General features: G+C 46.9%; 1 protein-coding gene across 1 annotated transcript in view; it reads right to left on the minus strand.

Moving 5' to 3' along the window:
* LOC123743839 (receptor-type tyrosine-protein phosphatase beta) overlaps window positions 1-13,251 on the minus strand; it is a 15,393-nt gene extending 2,142 nt beyond the window's left edge. The window contains exons 1-9 of the mRNA XM_082977230.1: window positions 13,245-13,251; window positions 12,687-12,944; window positions 8,539-8,802; window positions 5,684-5,956; window positions 5,148-5,411; window positions 4,310-4,576; window positions 3,115-3,378; window positions 919-1,182; window positions 311-574 (exon numbers count right to left, since the gene is read on the minus strand). Coding sequence (XP_082833356.1) covers window positions 311-574; window positions 919-1,182; window positions 3,115-3,378; window positions 4,310-4,576; window positions 5,148-5,411; window positions 5,684-5,956; window positions 8,539-8,802; window positions 12,687-12,944; window positions 13,245-13,251 — 2,125 coding nt within the window. The remainder of the gene's footprint in view (window positions 1-310; window positions 575-918; window positions 1,183-3,114; window positions 3,379-4,309; window positions 4,577-5,147; window positions 5,412-5,683; window positions 5,957-8,538; window positions 8,803-12,686; window positions 12,945-13,244) is intronic.
* Between the last annotated feature and the right edge of the window lie 1,671 nt (window positions 13,252-14,922).

The raw sequence follows: 14,922 nt of genomic DNA on the forward strand, positions 1-14,922 counted from the left end.
GGGGGGTTTGAGAGAGAAGGCAGAGAGACAGGAGTGAAGGGAGGGGGGGATGGAAGAGAATGGAGATGGGTCAGAATGTGGCACTCACAATGTGGATCACTTATATATAAATAAGTTGAAGACTGGCCGAAAAACAATGTTGTGTTTTTGCTTTTTAAATTTTTAGATGATGTTCTACAGAATGAAGTGATAACAAAAGGTTATAGTGTTGTTTTAGCTGAAATACCTGTGACAGAAATGCTATGAAACGCAATGGGAGGTTATTTGGAAAACCAACCCGGGCAGCTGCCCACTCTGTTTCCCTACTGACCTGTCCTGCCCTCGATGAACTGCGGTCTCTGGTTGGGTCCGCTGAAGGTGGACACCACGATCTTGTACAGGCGTCCCGGGGTGAGCGAGGCCAGGCGGTGGTCACGGGCCTCGTTGCCCAGGGTTACGGGCGGGTAAACCCGCGTGTCGTTGAAGAGGATCTGGACCTCGTAGTGATCAACATCCCCCAGCGCTGGAGACCATGTGACCACCAGATCACCTGTACCACTGTCACCCAGGGCCAGGCGCCGCACCGCAGAGGGGACTACGGAGACAGTCAAATACAACTTTATTTAAAGATTTCAACTATTCACACTACACCAAAGGGCTCAATGGATTCGTTGGCTGAGGGGAATTTGACCCATAATGCCCACTAGTTTAAGGTTAACTTTGCGCTGCCAAAATGTTACTGAATGTGATCGTAGGTACAATTCCCATGCGCTGAAGTCTAGATTTCACACCTACAAATTCTTCCAAATAAGTTGTATATTGGTTTTCCATGGACTTGGCCACACAGAACACTCAGCAGTACAGCATTTTACTTAAACCTTCTACCAACACTGCAGTAGCAATAGACACAGAATCATAGAATGTAGTTAATAGACTGACATGTTCTCCCGTCAGTAGAAACACTGGACTGGTACTCTCCGCTCCAGGTGCTGACAGTGACCGTATAAAGCCTCCCGGGAACCAGAGAGCTGAACACACAGTCGTTCTGTGACCGCGCCACCGTCTGGTTCTGGACGACCGTGTTGTTGTACTTAATGACCACCTCGTAACGGTCCAAGTCTCCGGCCGCATGACGCCAGTAGACTTTCAGGAAGTCGTCCCTGGCAGAGTGGATGGCGTTGGGGTTCTGGACACTGGAGGGTTCTGGGTAGAGAGAGGGGTAGAAGAGATGTCAAGAGGTCAAGAGGTCAAGAAGGATGTGGGGTGTTTTTCATTAAATACAACACTGTTGTTATTTTAAGAGATACACATTTTCTCCAAAAGATTTTCCTCCAAATGTTCCCTACCAATTTAACAATTTGTTTCCTAGATCACCAGAAAAAAAATCTATATTAACACATTCATCCATGTAACTATATACAGTGAATTCGGGAAAGTATTCAGACCCCTTGACTTTTTCCATATTTTGTTACATTACAGCCTCATTCTAAAATGGAATGAATAGTTTTTCCCCCTCATCGATCTACACACAATACCCCATAATGGAAAAGCAAAAACAGGTGTTTAGACATTTTTGCTAATTTATAAAAAATGTACAACTGGATTAACACATTTAAATAAGTATTCAGACCCTTTACTCAGTTCTTTGTTGAAGCACCTTTGGCAGCGATTACAGCCTTGAGTCTTCTTGTGTATGGTGCAACAAGCTTGGCACATCTGTATTTGGGGAGTTTCTCCCATTCTTCTCTGCAGATCCTCTCAAGCTCTGTCAGGTTGAATGGGGAGCGTCGCTGCACAGCTATTTTCAGGTCTCTCCAGAGGTGTCCGATCGGGTTCAAGTCTGGGCTCTGGCTGGGACACTCAAGGATATTCAGAGACTTGTCCCAAAGCCCCTCCTGCATTGTCTTGGCTGTGTGCTTATGGTTGTTGTCCTGTTGGAAGGTGAAACTTCGCCCCAGTCTGAGGTCCTGAGTGTTCTGGAGCTGGTTTTCATCGAGGATCTCTCTGTACTTTGCTCCGTTCATCTTTCCATTGATCTTGACTAGTCTCCCAGTCCCTGCTGCTAAAAAACATCCCCACAGCATGATGCTATCACCACCATGCTTCACTGTAGGGATGGTGCCAGGTTTCCTCCAGATGTGATGCTTGGCATTCAAACCAAAGAGTTCAATCTTGGTTTCATCAGACCAGAGAATCTTGTTTCTCATGGTCTGAGAGTCCTTTAGGTGCTTTTTGGCAAACTCCAAGCAGGCTGTCATGTGCCTTTTACTGAGGAGTGGCTTCTGTATAGCCACACTAGCATAAAGGCCTGATTGGTAGAGTGCTGCAGAGATGGTTGTCCTTCTGGAAGGTTCTCCCATCTCCACAGAGGAACTCTGGAGCTCTGTTAGAGTGACCATTGGGTTCTTGGTCACCTCCCTGACCAAGGACTTTCTCCCCCAATTGCTCAGTTCGGCCGGGCGGACAGCTCTAGGAAGAGTGTTGGTGGTTCCATACGCCTTCCATTTAAGAATGATGGAGGCCACTGTGTTCTTGGGGACCTTCAATGCTGCAGAAATGTTTTGGTACCCTTCCCCAGATCTGTGCCGCAACACAATCCTGTCTCGAAGCTCTATAGACAATTTCTTCGACCTCACGGCTTGGTTTTTGCTCTGACATGCACTGTCAACTGTGGGACTTTATATAGACAGGTGTGTGCCTTTCCAAATCATGTCCAATCAATTGAATTTACCACAGGTGGACTCCAATCAAGTTGTAGAAACATCTCAAGGATGATCAATGGAAACAGGATGCACCTGAGCTCAATTTCGAGTCTCACAGCAAAGGGTCTGAATACTTATGTTAATAAGGTATTTCTGTTTTTTATTTTTAATTAAACCTGTTTTCGCTTTGTCATTATGGGGTATTGTACGTAGATTGATGTGAGGAAATGTTATTTTAATACATTTTTGAATAAGGCTGTGATGAAACAATGTGCAAAATGTCAAGTGGTCTGAATACTTTCAGAACGCACTGTAAACAGAGTGATAGATGGTGATCAAGATGAGGGGCCCAAGAGACGGTGTGTGCATGTGTGTGTGTTGGTTTGTAATGCTTGCATGTGTGTGTGTGTGTTGGTGTGTGGGTGAGACCTACGTGTACGAGCCGTCACCACCGTGTTGTTCTGGAAGCTGCCGCTGCGGGTTGCTATGGAGACGGTGTACAGCCTCCCTGACTTGAGGGAGTTAAACACACACTCTGGGCTTGCCTTAGAAACCACCAGGTTGTGTACGGTTCTGTCGCGGTCCTTCAGTAGGACCAGGTAACTGTCCACATCTCCGACCGCTGGCTGCCACGACACCCCCAGGAAGTCTGGACGACCGTTGTTACTGACCATAACTTCTCCGACCGCAGCTGGTACTGACGAGAGAAGGAGGGTGGGCAGAGACCGGTCATCGACAGAGAGGACACAGAGACACACATGTTAGAGATAGAAGTCTGGACGACCGTTGTTACTGCCCGTAACCTCTCCGACCACAGCTGTCACTGAGAAGGGACAGAAGGACAAAACGGTTGTGAGGTCGATTGGGTCAAAATCCTTTCGACCCCAAAACTGTGTTGCCTGCTGAGCTAAAGAGTATGGCTTCATGTTGTTTGGCTTACATTAATTACTCCTACAACACAGCATTGATGATTTGAATTGAATCGACTGACTTGATTAAATATGGCATTTAACGTGACATTCAGATACCCAGTGTGACGGGAAAGGTTTAGTTCAAGTGTCCTTTGTTATTATCTCGTTAGCTGAAAGTTAGCCCAAAGTTGTCTGAATGTTATCTGAAAGTGGTGTTTGTTTTCATCAACCCTTGGCCCCCGGACTCTGAAGTTAATTAAAAGGAGGAAGTGGTGGGGCCCAAAATAGCCAGAACTTTCCTGGGGAAGACAATTGAGATCGGACAAGGAAGTCTTTGAACGGGACCTTGGAGAGTTTTTTTTGTAGTTGACACAAAGCTTCCTGAACATTCCAGACATTCTCTTTTGTATTGGAAAACAATATTATATTGCACTCTCTCTCTGAGATAGTATCTTATAATTAAAGTTGGTTAACAATCACCATAACAAAGACACCCACCCTTATACAACACATCTGTAAGTATAGAATAAAGCACACCTGGCCTTCACTATATTACATACACACATATACAGCCGTAATGGACAAGACTACCAGGAAGAACATACAGAACAACCCCCAAAACAAACGCCTGGCTCGCGTGTCGGTCAGTTGATCTTAATGTGGACGATACATTTGAGTAAATGCATAAAGATGAACTGTTCCTAATATTTAACTTACCAGTGCGTCCCTCAGCCACGGCCGGCTTCGACACCATCCCACCACTGACAGTACTGACCACCAGCCTGTAGGAGGCACCAGGCCTGAGGTCACTGAGCTGCAGAGAGGTGGTGTTGGCTGGGACGGTGTGGTTCTGTACTGCCTGGTTGTTGTGGAGGAGCTCCAGGCTGCAGTAGTCCAGGTCTCCAGGGGGGAGTTCCCAGCTGGCCTGTAAACTGTCCACGTGGCCCTGGTTGCTCAGGTGGACACGCCTCACCTCCATAGGTACTGCAGACAGACAGGCTCAGTTACTGTCAGTCTCCATTTGAAAAATTAAGCTTATTTTATCTCAGCAGGCTCATTATTACCCTTTGTGTGTTAGGCTTCATCTGAAGACTCCATTTTGTGAAGAAAATAAACTGAGACAAAGTAAAAACATCTCTGTACATGCTGCCTCAAAGTCTGATTGGATAAATACAGTGTTACCATAGAGATGACTTCAGCTACAAAGGGACAGTATCATTGAGTCCCTCTGATTGGATAAATACAGTGTTACCATAGAGATGACCTCAGCTACAAAGGGACAGTATCATTGAGTCCAACTGATTGGATAAATACAGTGTTACCATAGAGATGACCTCAGCTACAAAGGGACAGTATCATTGAGTCCAACTGATTGGATAAATACAGTGTTACCATAGAGATGACCTCAGCTACAAAGGAACAGTATCATTGAGTTTCTTTGTTTGGATAAATAAAGGTCCTACCATAGAGATGACCTTAGCTACAAAGGGGCAGTCCCTCTGTTTCAGTGTGTTGTGTATAAATATCCATACAGGTGCTATAGCAACCCTCTCACCTGTCCTCCCTAACACCGACACAGAGCTGTTGAGCTCCCCGCTCTTGGTTGTCACGGTGATGGTGAACACGCGTCCGGGCATGAGCACGTTGAAGGTGCACTCCCTCATGTCACGGGTCAGGTCTCTCGTGGCAACCATGGCGTTGCCATGGCGGAGCTCCACGGCGTAGCCGTCCCTGGCTGAGTTGGGGGCGTGACTCCACAGGGCGCTGAGGGAGGTCTCGTCAGCATGGCGGATATGGAGCTCTGAGACGGGCTTAGGAGCTGGGAGAGAGACAGGGAGGAGAGAGAGAGAGTGGGTGGGTTAGAGTAAGGGAAAGAGAGAAAGAGAGAGAGAGTAAGGGAAAGAGAGAGCGAGAGAGAGAGAGAGACAGGGGGCGGGGTGGATTAAGGGAAAGAGAGAAGGGGAGAAAGAAGGTTTGCAGAAATAGAGAGAATAATGAGATGAAGAGTCATGATGATGTCATGAGTTCTCTTATCATTCTTGCTGATGCCAGCATCTTCCTCCTACTCCATTCAGTTGTTGTGTAGCCTACCCATTCCTCTGTGGCAGTACTCCACAGTGCCTTGCTCCCCAGTGCTTTCCACCATGACCCCAGCCCTGTAGGTCCTCCCAGGGACCAGTCCCAGGCCAGAGAAAGTGTACTCCACCACCCCTTTCTCCACGGTCCTGTTATCCAGAGTCTGGGTCCCATTTAACAGCAGCACCCTGTACTTATCCCAGTCTCCACCAGGGGGAGCCCACATCACCTTCAGAGAGTTGGAGTCATCCAGCTCCACCATAGAGAGCTGGGACACTTTACCTGGGACTGGGACAGAGAGAAGAAGAAAGACCAGTTAAAGGCACAGTCTGGAGTATTTCATTTTGTTCATTTATATTAGCAGCTCTCAAAAGGCAGGAAGTAAGAACCCTTAAGGCGTTAGCATGCTTAAATTCGGGCTGGCGCCTTTCCGAATGAACGTGCTCGCATACTCCCTTAAAAGACCTTTGGTTAAAAGGTCTCTGAATTTCCTTGAGTAGTACAGTCAGTACCTGTTTGTCCATTTTGAGACGCTGTAAATAGTCTAAAAGAATCAAAGCTCAAACTCAAGAAATCTTTCATACATTTTGACATTAGTTGTGTAATTTTACATCTAAGTAAGATGTTCGGTGCAATATTTCTCAATGAAAATATTGGCATAAAAAACAGTCTTCTCTCGTTGAATGACAACAAAGACTTTATTGAAGAATCTCCGCTGTTGACCAATCACCGACGAAGGGTTATAGACTTTGGCCATCGACTTCGGCTTGCCTCCAGAAAAAGAATGTGGTGCCAAAACACCTGAAAAAACCTCACCTAAGAACAAACCCCCTCACCTAACAACAAACCCCTCACCTAACAACAAACCCCCTCACCTAACAACAAACCCCCTCACCTAACAACAAACCCCCTCACCTAACAACAAACCCCTCACCTAACAACAAACCCCTCACCTAACAACAAACCCCTCACCTAACAACAAACCCCCTCACCTAACAACAAACCCCCTCACCTAACAACAAAACCCCTCACCTAACAACAAACCCCCTCACCTAACAACAAACCCCTCACCTAACAACAAACCCCCTCACCTAACAACAAACCCCCTCACCTAACAACAAACCCCTCACCTAACAACAACCCCCTCACCTAACAACAAACCCCCTCACCTAACAACAAACCCCCTCACCTAACAACAAAACCCCTCACCTAATAACAAACCCCTCACCTAACAACAAACCCCCTCACCTAACAACAAACCCCTCACCTAACAACAAAACCCCTCACCTAACAACAAACCCCCTCACCTAACAACAAACCCCCTCACCTAACAACAAACCCCTCACCTAACAACAAAACCCCTCACCTAACAACAAACCCCCTCACCTAACAACAAACCCCCTCACCTAACAACAAACCCCCCCACCTAACGACAAACCCCTCACCTAACAACAAACCCCCTCACCTAACAACAAAACCCCTCACCTAACAACAAACCCCTCACCTAACAACAAAACCCCTCACCTAACAACAAACCCCCTCACCTAATAACAAACCCCCTCACCTAAGAACAAACCCCTCACCTAATAACAAACCCCTCACCTAACAACAAACCCCCTCACCTAATAACAAACCCCTCACCTAAGAACAAACCCCTCACCTAACAACAAACCCCTCACCTAACAACACACCCCCTCACCTAAGAACAAACCCCTCACCTAATAACAAACCCCCTCACCTAACAACAAACCCCCTCACCTAAGAACAAACCCCTCACCTAATAACAAACCCCTCACCTAACAACAAACCCCTCACCTAACAACAAACCCCTCACCTAAGAACAAACCCCCTCACCTAACAACAAACCCCCTCACCTAACAACAAACCCCCTCACCTAACAACAAACCCCTCACCTAACAACAAACCCCTCACCTAACAACAAACCCCCTCACCTAACAACAAACCCCTCACCGAACAACAAACCCCCTCACCTAACAACAAACCCCTCACCTAAGAACAAACCCCTCACCTAATAACAAACCCCTCACCTAACAACAAACCCCTCACCTAACAACAAACCCCTCACCTAAGAACAAACCCCCTCACCTAACAACAAACCCCCTCACCTAACAACAAACCCCCTCACCTAACAACAAACCCCTCACCTAACAACAAACCCCTCACCTAACAACAAACCCCCTCACCTAACAACAAACCCCTCACCGAACAACAAACCCCCTCACCTAACAACAAACCCCTCACCGAACAACAAACCCCTCACCTAACAACAAACCCCCTCACCGAACAACAAACCCCCTCACCTAACAACAAACCCCCTCACCTAACAACAAACCCCCTCACCTAACAACAAACCCCTCAGCTAATAACAAACCCCTCACCTAACAACAAACCCCTCAGCTAATAACAAAACATCACCAAATGTCATCATAATATATGCAGGAACTCTTCTGAACTTTTTCTGCTGGGAAGCATGCAGACGCTTTAACACGACTACACAATGGGCTAATTCTAATCCACTTGATTCATTCATGAATTGTAAACACATAGTTATGATCTTAGACATTATCGAGGCACTCAATGAGCTCTTGCTGAACCCTTAATAACAGAGTGTTTAAATTAAACAGTCACACTTGAGGGGAATTACCATCTCCCCCCCTTTATCCTCTTGGCTTTAATAGCAGAGGCCCTCTTCAACAGGAAGAGTGCTGCTCTCACCAAACTAAAGGCTTCAGTGGTTTTCTGAGAACACTAATTGTTAGCATGTTAGACCAGGGACAAGACGTTTTCCTGACCACGACACAGAGATTGTCCTGGTTTACAGATGTTTTCCTGGTTATGTCTACTGTCACCTGTGTTAGCCGAGGCAGTTGATTGGTTGGAGAGCTCTCCGCTCTTGGTGGCGACAGACACCTGATAGGTCCGTCCGGGTGTCAGCTGGTGGAAGAGGGCCTTTGTGGTGTCAGATGACAGGGTCTTCTCCAGAGGGGTGGTTCCAGACGAGGACAGAGTCACCACTATAGAGTCCACATCACCCTGGGGTTGACTCCATGATGCCCTCAAACTGTCCTGGGTGTTATTGTTCTCTAGCTTCAGGTTGGAGACGGCATAGGGCACTGGAGAGGAAGAGAGACAGGAGGAGAGGGGAGGGAGGGGAGGATAGAGAGGGAAGGGAGGGAGGGAGGGGGGCGGGAGACGGAGAGACGGAGGAGAGACAGAGGGGAGGGAGTGAGAGGTGAGAGAGACAGGGGGAGGGAGTGAGAGGGGAGAGAGAGAGAGAGAGAGAGAGAGAGAGAGGGAGAGGGGAGAAAGAGGGGGTAGAGAAAGATAGAGGGAGAGAGAGAGCAAGGGAGAGGGAGAGGGAGAGCAAGGGGGAGGGAGGGAGAGATAGAAGGGAGAGAGGGGGAGGGAGAGGGAGAGAGGGAGAGAGTGAGGGATAGAGAGGGAGAGAGGGAGAGGGAAAGAGAGAGAGAGAGAGACAAATTCAATCCCTTTTAGACAACTTCTTGGACAAAATGTTTCACTGTAATAGTGAAGGTGTAAACTTCACTATTAGTAGAAAACCTAAACAGTATATTTCACCTCTCAGCTTCCCTATCAAATCAAAAAATGTCAAACAGAAAATCAAAGAAAATGAACAACAATGACAAATGGTTTGATGAAGAATGCAAAAACCTAAGAAAGGAATTGAGAAACCTGTCCAACCAATAACATAGAAACCCAGAAAACCTGAGCCTACGCCTTCATTATGGTGAATCACTAAAACAATACAGAAATACACTACGGAAAAACAAGGAACAGCATGTCAGAAATCAGCTCAATGTAATTGAAGAATCCATAGACTCTAACCAATTCTGGGAAAATGGGAAAACACTAAACAAACAACAACACGAAGAGTTATCTATCCAAAACGGAGGTGTATGGGTAAACCACTTCTCCAATGTTTTTGGCTCTATAACAAAGAGCAAACCGCAAAAACAGAAACAATTATAGCCTAATGTTAACTAGCTAACGTTGAACCTGGTTGGTTATCTACCTGCAGTTTCATGCAGGGTAGTAATGTTATGAGTTGGGATCATGGTTCATTGTTTAGCTAGCTAGCTACGTGTCTAAACAAAAGACTCCACTATGCAAGTAACACTCTGGATAACATGAAAACAGCCTAACCAGCTCTGCTAGGGTGAGTAAAATGGTCAGAGTGAGGTGTTCTCTCATTTGTACTGGAAGTAGCTAGCAAGCTAGCCAACGTTGGTCAGTTAGTTTAGGTGCTTTACTGTCGTTGTGAGGTCAGAACAACCCTACTCCTCGGCCAGAGCGTCCAGTGTGCGCTCTGAATGCTACGAGAGCGAAAATGCTCTGAATATACAAATGGACAATCTGACAATGCTCTGAGTTTACAAATGGACAATCTGACAACGCTCTGAGTTTACAAATGGACAATCTGACAACGCTCTGAGTTTACAAATGGACAATCTGACAATGCTCTGAGTTTACAAATGGACAATCTGACAACGCTCTGAGTTTACAAATGGACAATCTGACAACGCTCTGAGTTTACAAATGGACAATCTGACAATGCTCTGAGTTTACAAATGGACAATCTGACAATGCTCTGAGTTTACAAATGGACAATCTGACAATGCTCTGAGTTTACAAATGGACAATCTGACAATGCTCTGAGTTTACAAATGGACAATCTGACAACGCTCTGAGTTTACAAATGGACAATCTGACAACACTCTGAGTTTACAAATGGACAATCTGACAATGCTCTGAGTTTACAAATGGACAATCTGACAAGGCTCTGAGTTTACAAATGGACAATCTGACAAGGCTCTGAGTTTACAAATGGACAATCTGACAGCGCTCTGATTTACAAATGGACAATCTGACAACACTCTGAGTTTACGAACGCCCAGAGCACACTCTGGTACCCGTAGTATAAACCAGCCTTTAGTCTTGAAATACATGGCCTCACATGTGAATCCTTAAAGACATGGGTGAGGCTATGGCTTTGGAGGTTGTGGACAATGCTGAATGGGTGTAGACAAAGAAGAGCTCTCCAGTAGACGAACCAAAACATTCAAGAGCAATGTTTTCAAAAAGTGAGGTTAAGAGTTGATCAACTTTCAAAGCAGAATTACTTTCCCAATGTTCCTCAACTGCAGCGTATGATATGATCAGGAATCAAGTGCAGGCCGTGTGACGTAACGATGTGGAGACAAGTACAAAGAGGTGAAACAGATCAGGGCGTGACAGATATACCATTTTATAGCTCCGAGCCTCTACTTTTATGCAATGTAAAAAAAAAACACAATTTCAAATTTTGCTACATAAGACCGAATCAAGTCGGTCGGTCACATATGTGTGACTGTCCTTGTCTATCAGTGTGTCAGTGTTTTGTGACTTATCGTGTTTCATGTTTTTTTTGGCCCCCAGGAAGAGTAGCTGCTGCTTCTGAATAAGCTAATGGTGATGCTTATAAACCAATAGATAAAGTCAGCCTAAGTCGGAGGTTTACGATGGCTGAATATATTGTGGAAAATTCACACCAATCCTGGACAGTTAAAGACTGACACAGGCTTGGTTGGGTAGGGACTCTGTTGGGAAGGAAACAGGCTTGGTTGGGTAGGGACTCTGTTGGGAAGGAAACAGGCTTGGTTGGGTAGGGACTCTGTTGGGAAAGAAAGCAGGCTTGGTTGGGTAGGGACTCTGTTGGGAAAGAAAGCAGGCTTGGATGGGTAGGGACTCTGTTGGGAAAGAAAGCAGGCTTGGTTGGGTAGGGACTCTGTTGGGAAGGAAACAGGCTTGGTTGGGTAGGGACTCTGTTGGGAAAGAAAGCAGGCTTGGTTGGGTAGGGACTCTGTTGGGAAGGAAAGCAGGCTTGGTTGGGTAGGGACTCTGTTGGGAAAGAAAGCAGGCTTGGTTGGGTAGGGACTCTGTTGGGAAAGAAAGCAGGCTTGGTTGGGTAGGGACTCTGTTGGGAAGGAAACAGGCTTGGTTGGGTAGGGACTCTGTTGGGAAAGAAAGCAGGCTTGGTTGGGTAGGGACTCTGTTGGGAAAGAAAGCAGGCTTGGTTGGGTAGGGACTCTGTTGGGAAGGAAACAGGCTTGGTTGGGTAGGGACTCTGTTGGGAAGGAAACAGGCTTGGTTGGGTAGGGACTCTGTTGGGAAAGAAAGCAGGCTTGGTTGGGTAGGGACTCTGTTGGGAAAGAAAGCAGGCTTGGTTGGGTAGGGACTCTGTTGGGAAAGAAAGCAGGCTTGGTTGGGTAGGGACTCTGTTGGGAAAGAAAGCAGGCTTGGTTGGGTAGGGACTCTGTTGGGAAAGAAAGCAGGCTTGGTTGGGTAGGGACTCAGTTGGGAAGGAAAGCAGGCTTGGTTGGGTAGGGACTCTGTTGGGAAGGAAACAGGCTTGGTTGGGTAGGGACTCTGTTGGGAAAGAAAGCAGACTTGGTTGGGTAGGGACACTGTTGTGAAGGAAACAGGCTTGGTTGGGTAGGGACTCTGTTGGGAAAGAAAGCAGGCTTGGTTGGGTAGGGACTCCGTTGGGAAGGAAACAGGCTTGGTTGGGTAGGGACTCTGTTGGGAAAGAAAGCAGGGTTGGTTGGGTAGGGACTCTGTTGTGAAGGAAACAGGCTTGTTTGTGTAGGGACTCTGTTGGGAAGGAAAGCAAGCTTGAGCCCTGTGTCCATACCAGACCCTAACACTCAGTCTTTCCCATACACACAGAACCACAGGATGCAGGGAGCAGAGGAGAGGTTGGCATCTTCCATATACTCACTATCCCATTATTCGTGTGGGCTGATGACTGTGTGAGAAGCTCAAAGCTTAAAATAAATAGCTGGTCACCGAAGTGCATGCTTTCCTGGAATTTGGTGAATTTCTATTTCTAAATATTGTGATGACTCTAACAAATAGATGTTACGTTGCTGTTACAGATGCTGAAGTCATCTAAGGAGAGTCCATTCCAATGAATCCCATATCATGACTGAATCCTTACCTGTCTGTATTTGTCTTGAGGTGGTACTCTGGCGTCCCCCTGCCTCCGTCACCATAGTGATGTTATACACGCGCCCTGGGACCAGGTCGGTGACAATATAGTTTTTAGTGGTGCTCTCCAGAGTCAGGTTCCTTACCACACCCACTCGGTCGGTCAGCAGTAGCCTGAAGCGCTCAGTCCTTCCTGGGCCAGGCTGCCAGGAAACTCCCAGGCTGTCTGAGGTCTCTGATACCTGTAGGCCACTGACTGTGGATGGACCTGAGAGAAAGAATGGGCTGTCAATCAAATCAAATCAAATTTATTTATATAGCCCTTCGTACATCAGCTGATATCTCAAAGTGCTGTACAGAAACCCAGCCTAAAACCCCAAACAGCAAGCAATGCATGTGAAAGAAGCACGGTGGCTAGGAAAAACTCCCTAGGAAAAACTCCCTAGAAAGGCCAAAAACCTAGGAAGAAACCTAGAGAGGAACCAGGCTATGAGGGGTGGCCAGTCCTCTTCTGGCTGTGCAGGGTGGATATTATAACAGAACATGGTCAATGACTGAAACAAGATACCATACATCAAGCTAAGTTTAAACAAAAGTCAAGTTGGCAATTCACTTATAAAGCACAGGTAAATTTGATATTCAAGCAAACAAGTTATTCAACTATATTTCAAAATCTGATCCAAAAGCAGTTACAATGTCAGGGCGGGATCACTGTCATAACAATGGCTACATAACAGACAAGTTAGATGGTCAAAATAATAACTGTTAGACAACATCATCACCAGAGGAGTGGTGCTAGGCAGAACTACACAGAGAACCATGTAGTAGGTCAGGGGAATGACAGGCCAGGGGAATGACAGGTCAGGGGAATGACAGGCCAGGGGAATGACGGGTCAGGGGAATGATGGGTCAGGGGGATGACGGGTCAGGGGAACGACGGGTCAGGGGAACGACGGGTCAGGGGAACGACAGATCAGGGTGAACGACAGATCAGGGTGAACGACAGACCAGGGAAATGACGGGTCAGGGGAATGACAGGCCAGGGGAATGACTGTTCAGGGGGATGACGGGTCAGGGCAATGACGGGACAGGGGAATGACGGATCAGGGGAATGACGGGTCAGGGGAATGACTGGTTAGGGGAATGACGGGTATGGGGAATGACAGGACAGGGTGAAAACGGGTCAGGAGAATGACAGGTCAGGGGAATGACTGGTCTGGGGAATGACTGGTCAGGGGAATGACTGGTCAGGGGAATGACAGGTCAAGGGAATGATGGGCTATGGGAATGACGGATCAGGGGAATGACGGGTCAGGGGAATGACTGGTCTGGAGAATGACTGGTCAGGGGAATGACTGGTCAGGGGAATGACTGGTCAGGGAAATGACAGGTCAGGGGAATGACTGGTCAGGGGAATGACAGGTCAGGGGAATGACTGGTCAGGGGATTGACGGATGAACAGCGCTGTTACACAATGTTTCGTTAAGAGAGGAGTGACAGCAGGCAGATCTTCACAGAAAGTAAACACAGCTACAAGGCTTTACTCTCTGAGAGGAATGACTGGCATCACTGTTATACTATGTCTCATCAGAGGTGTGGTGGTAAATGAAACTACACAGAGGCTGATGACATTACTGTTACACCGTGTTTCATCAGTCAGAGAAACACAGAAATTCATAGAACTACGACCAGAACAGACCAGTAGAGAGACTGAGGCTCTGAGAACAGACCATTAAAGAGACTCTGAGAACAGACCAGTAGAGAGACTCTGAGAACAGACCAGTAGAGAAGCTGAGGCTCTGAGAACAGACCAGTAGAGAGACTGAGGCTCTGAGAACAGACCAGTAGAGAGACTCTGAGAACAGACCAGTAGAGAGACTCTGAGAACAGACCAGTAGAGAGACTCTGAGAACAGACCAGTAGAGAGGCTCTGAGAACAGACCAGTAGAGAGACTCTGAGAACAGACCAGTAGAGAGACTCTGAGAACAGACCAGTAGAGAGACTCTGAGAACAGACCAGTAGAGAGACTCTGAGAACAGACCAGTAGAGAGACTCTGAGAACAGACCAGTAGAGAGACTGAGGCTCTGAGAACAGACCATTAAAGAGACTCTGAGAACAGACCAGTAGAGAGACACTGAGAACAGACCAGTAGAGAGACTCTGAGAACAGACCAGTAGAGAGACTCTGAGAACAGACCAGTAGAGAGACTCTGAGAACAGACCAGTAGAGAGACTCTGAGAACAG

The sequence above is a fragment of the Salmo salar genome, chromosome 07, assembly GCF_965601325.2.
Source record: "Salmo salar chromosome 07, fSalSal1, whole genome shotgun sequence".
In the NCBI taxonomy this organism is placed as follows: Eukaryota; Metazoa; Chordata; class Actinopteri; order Salmoniformes; family Salmonidae; genus Salmo; species Salmo salar.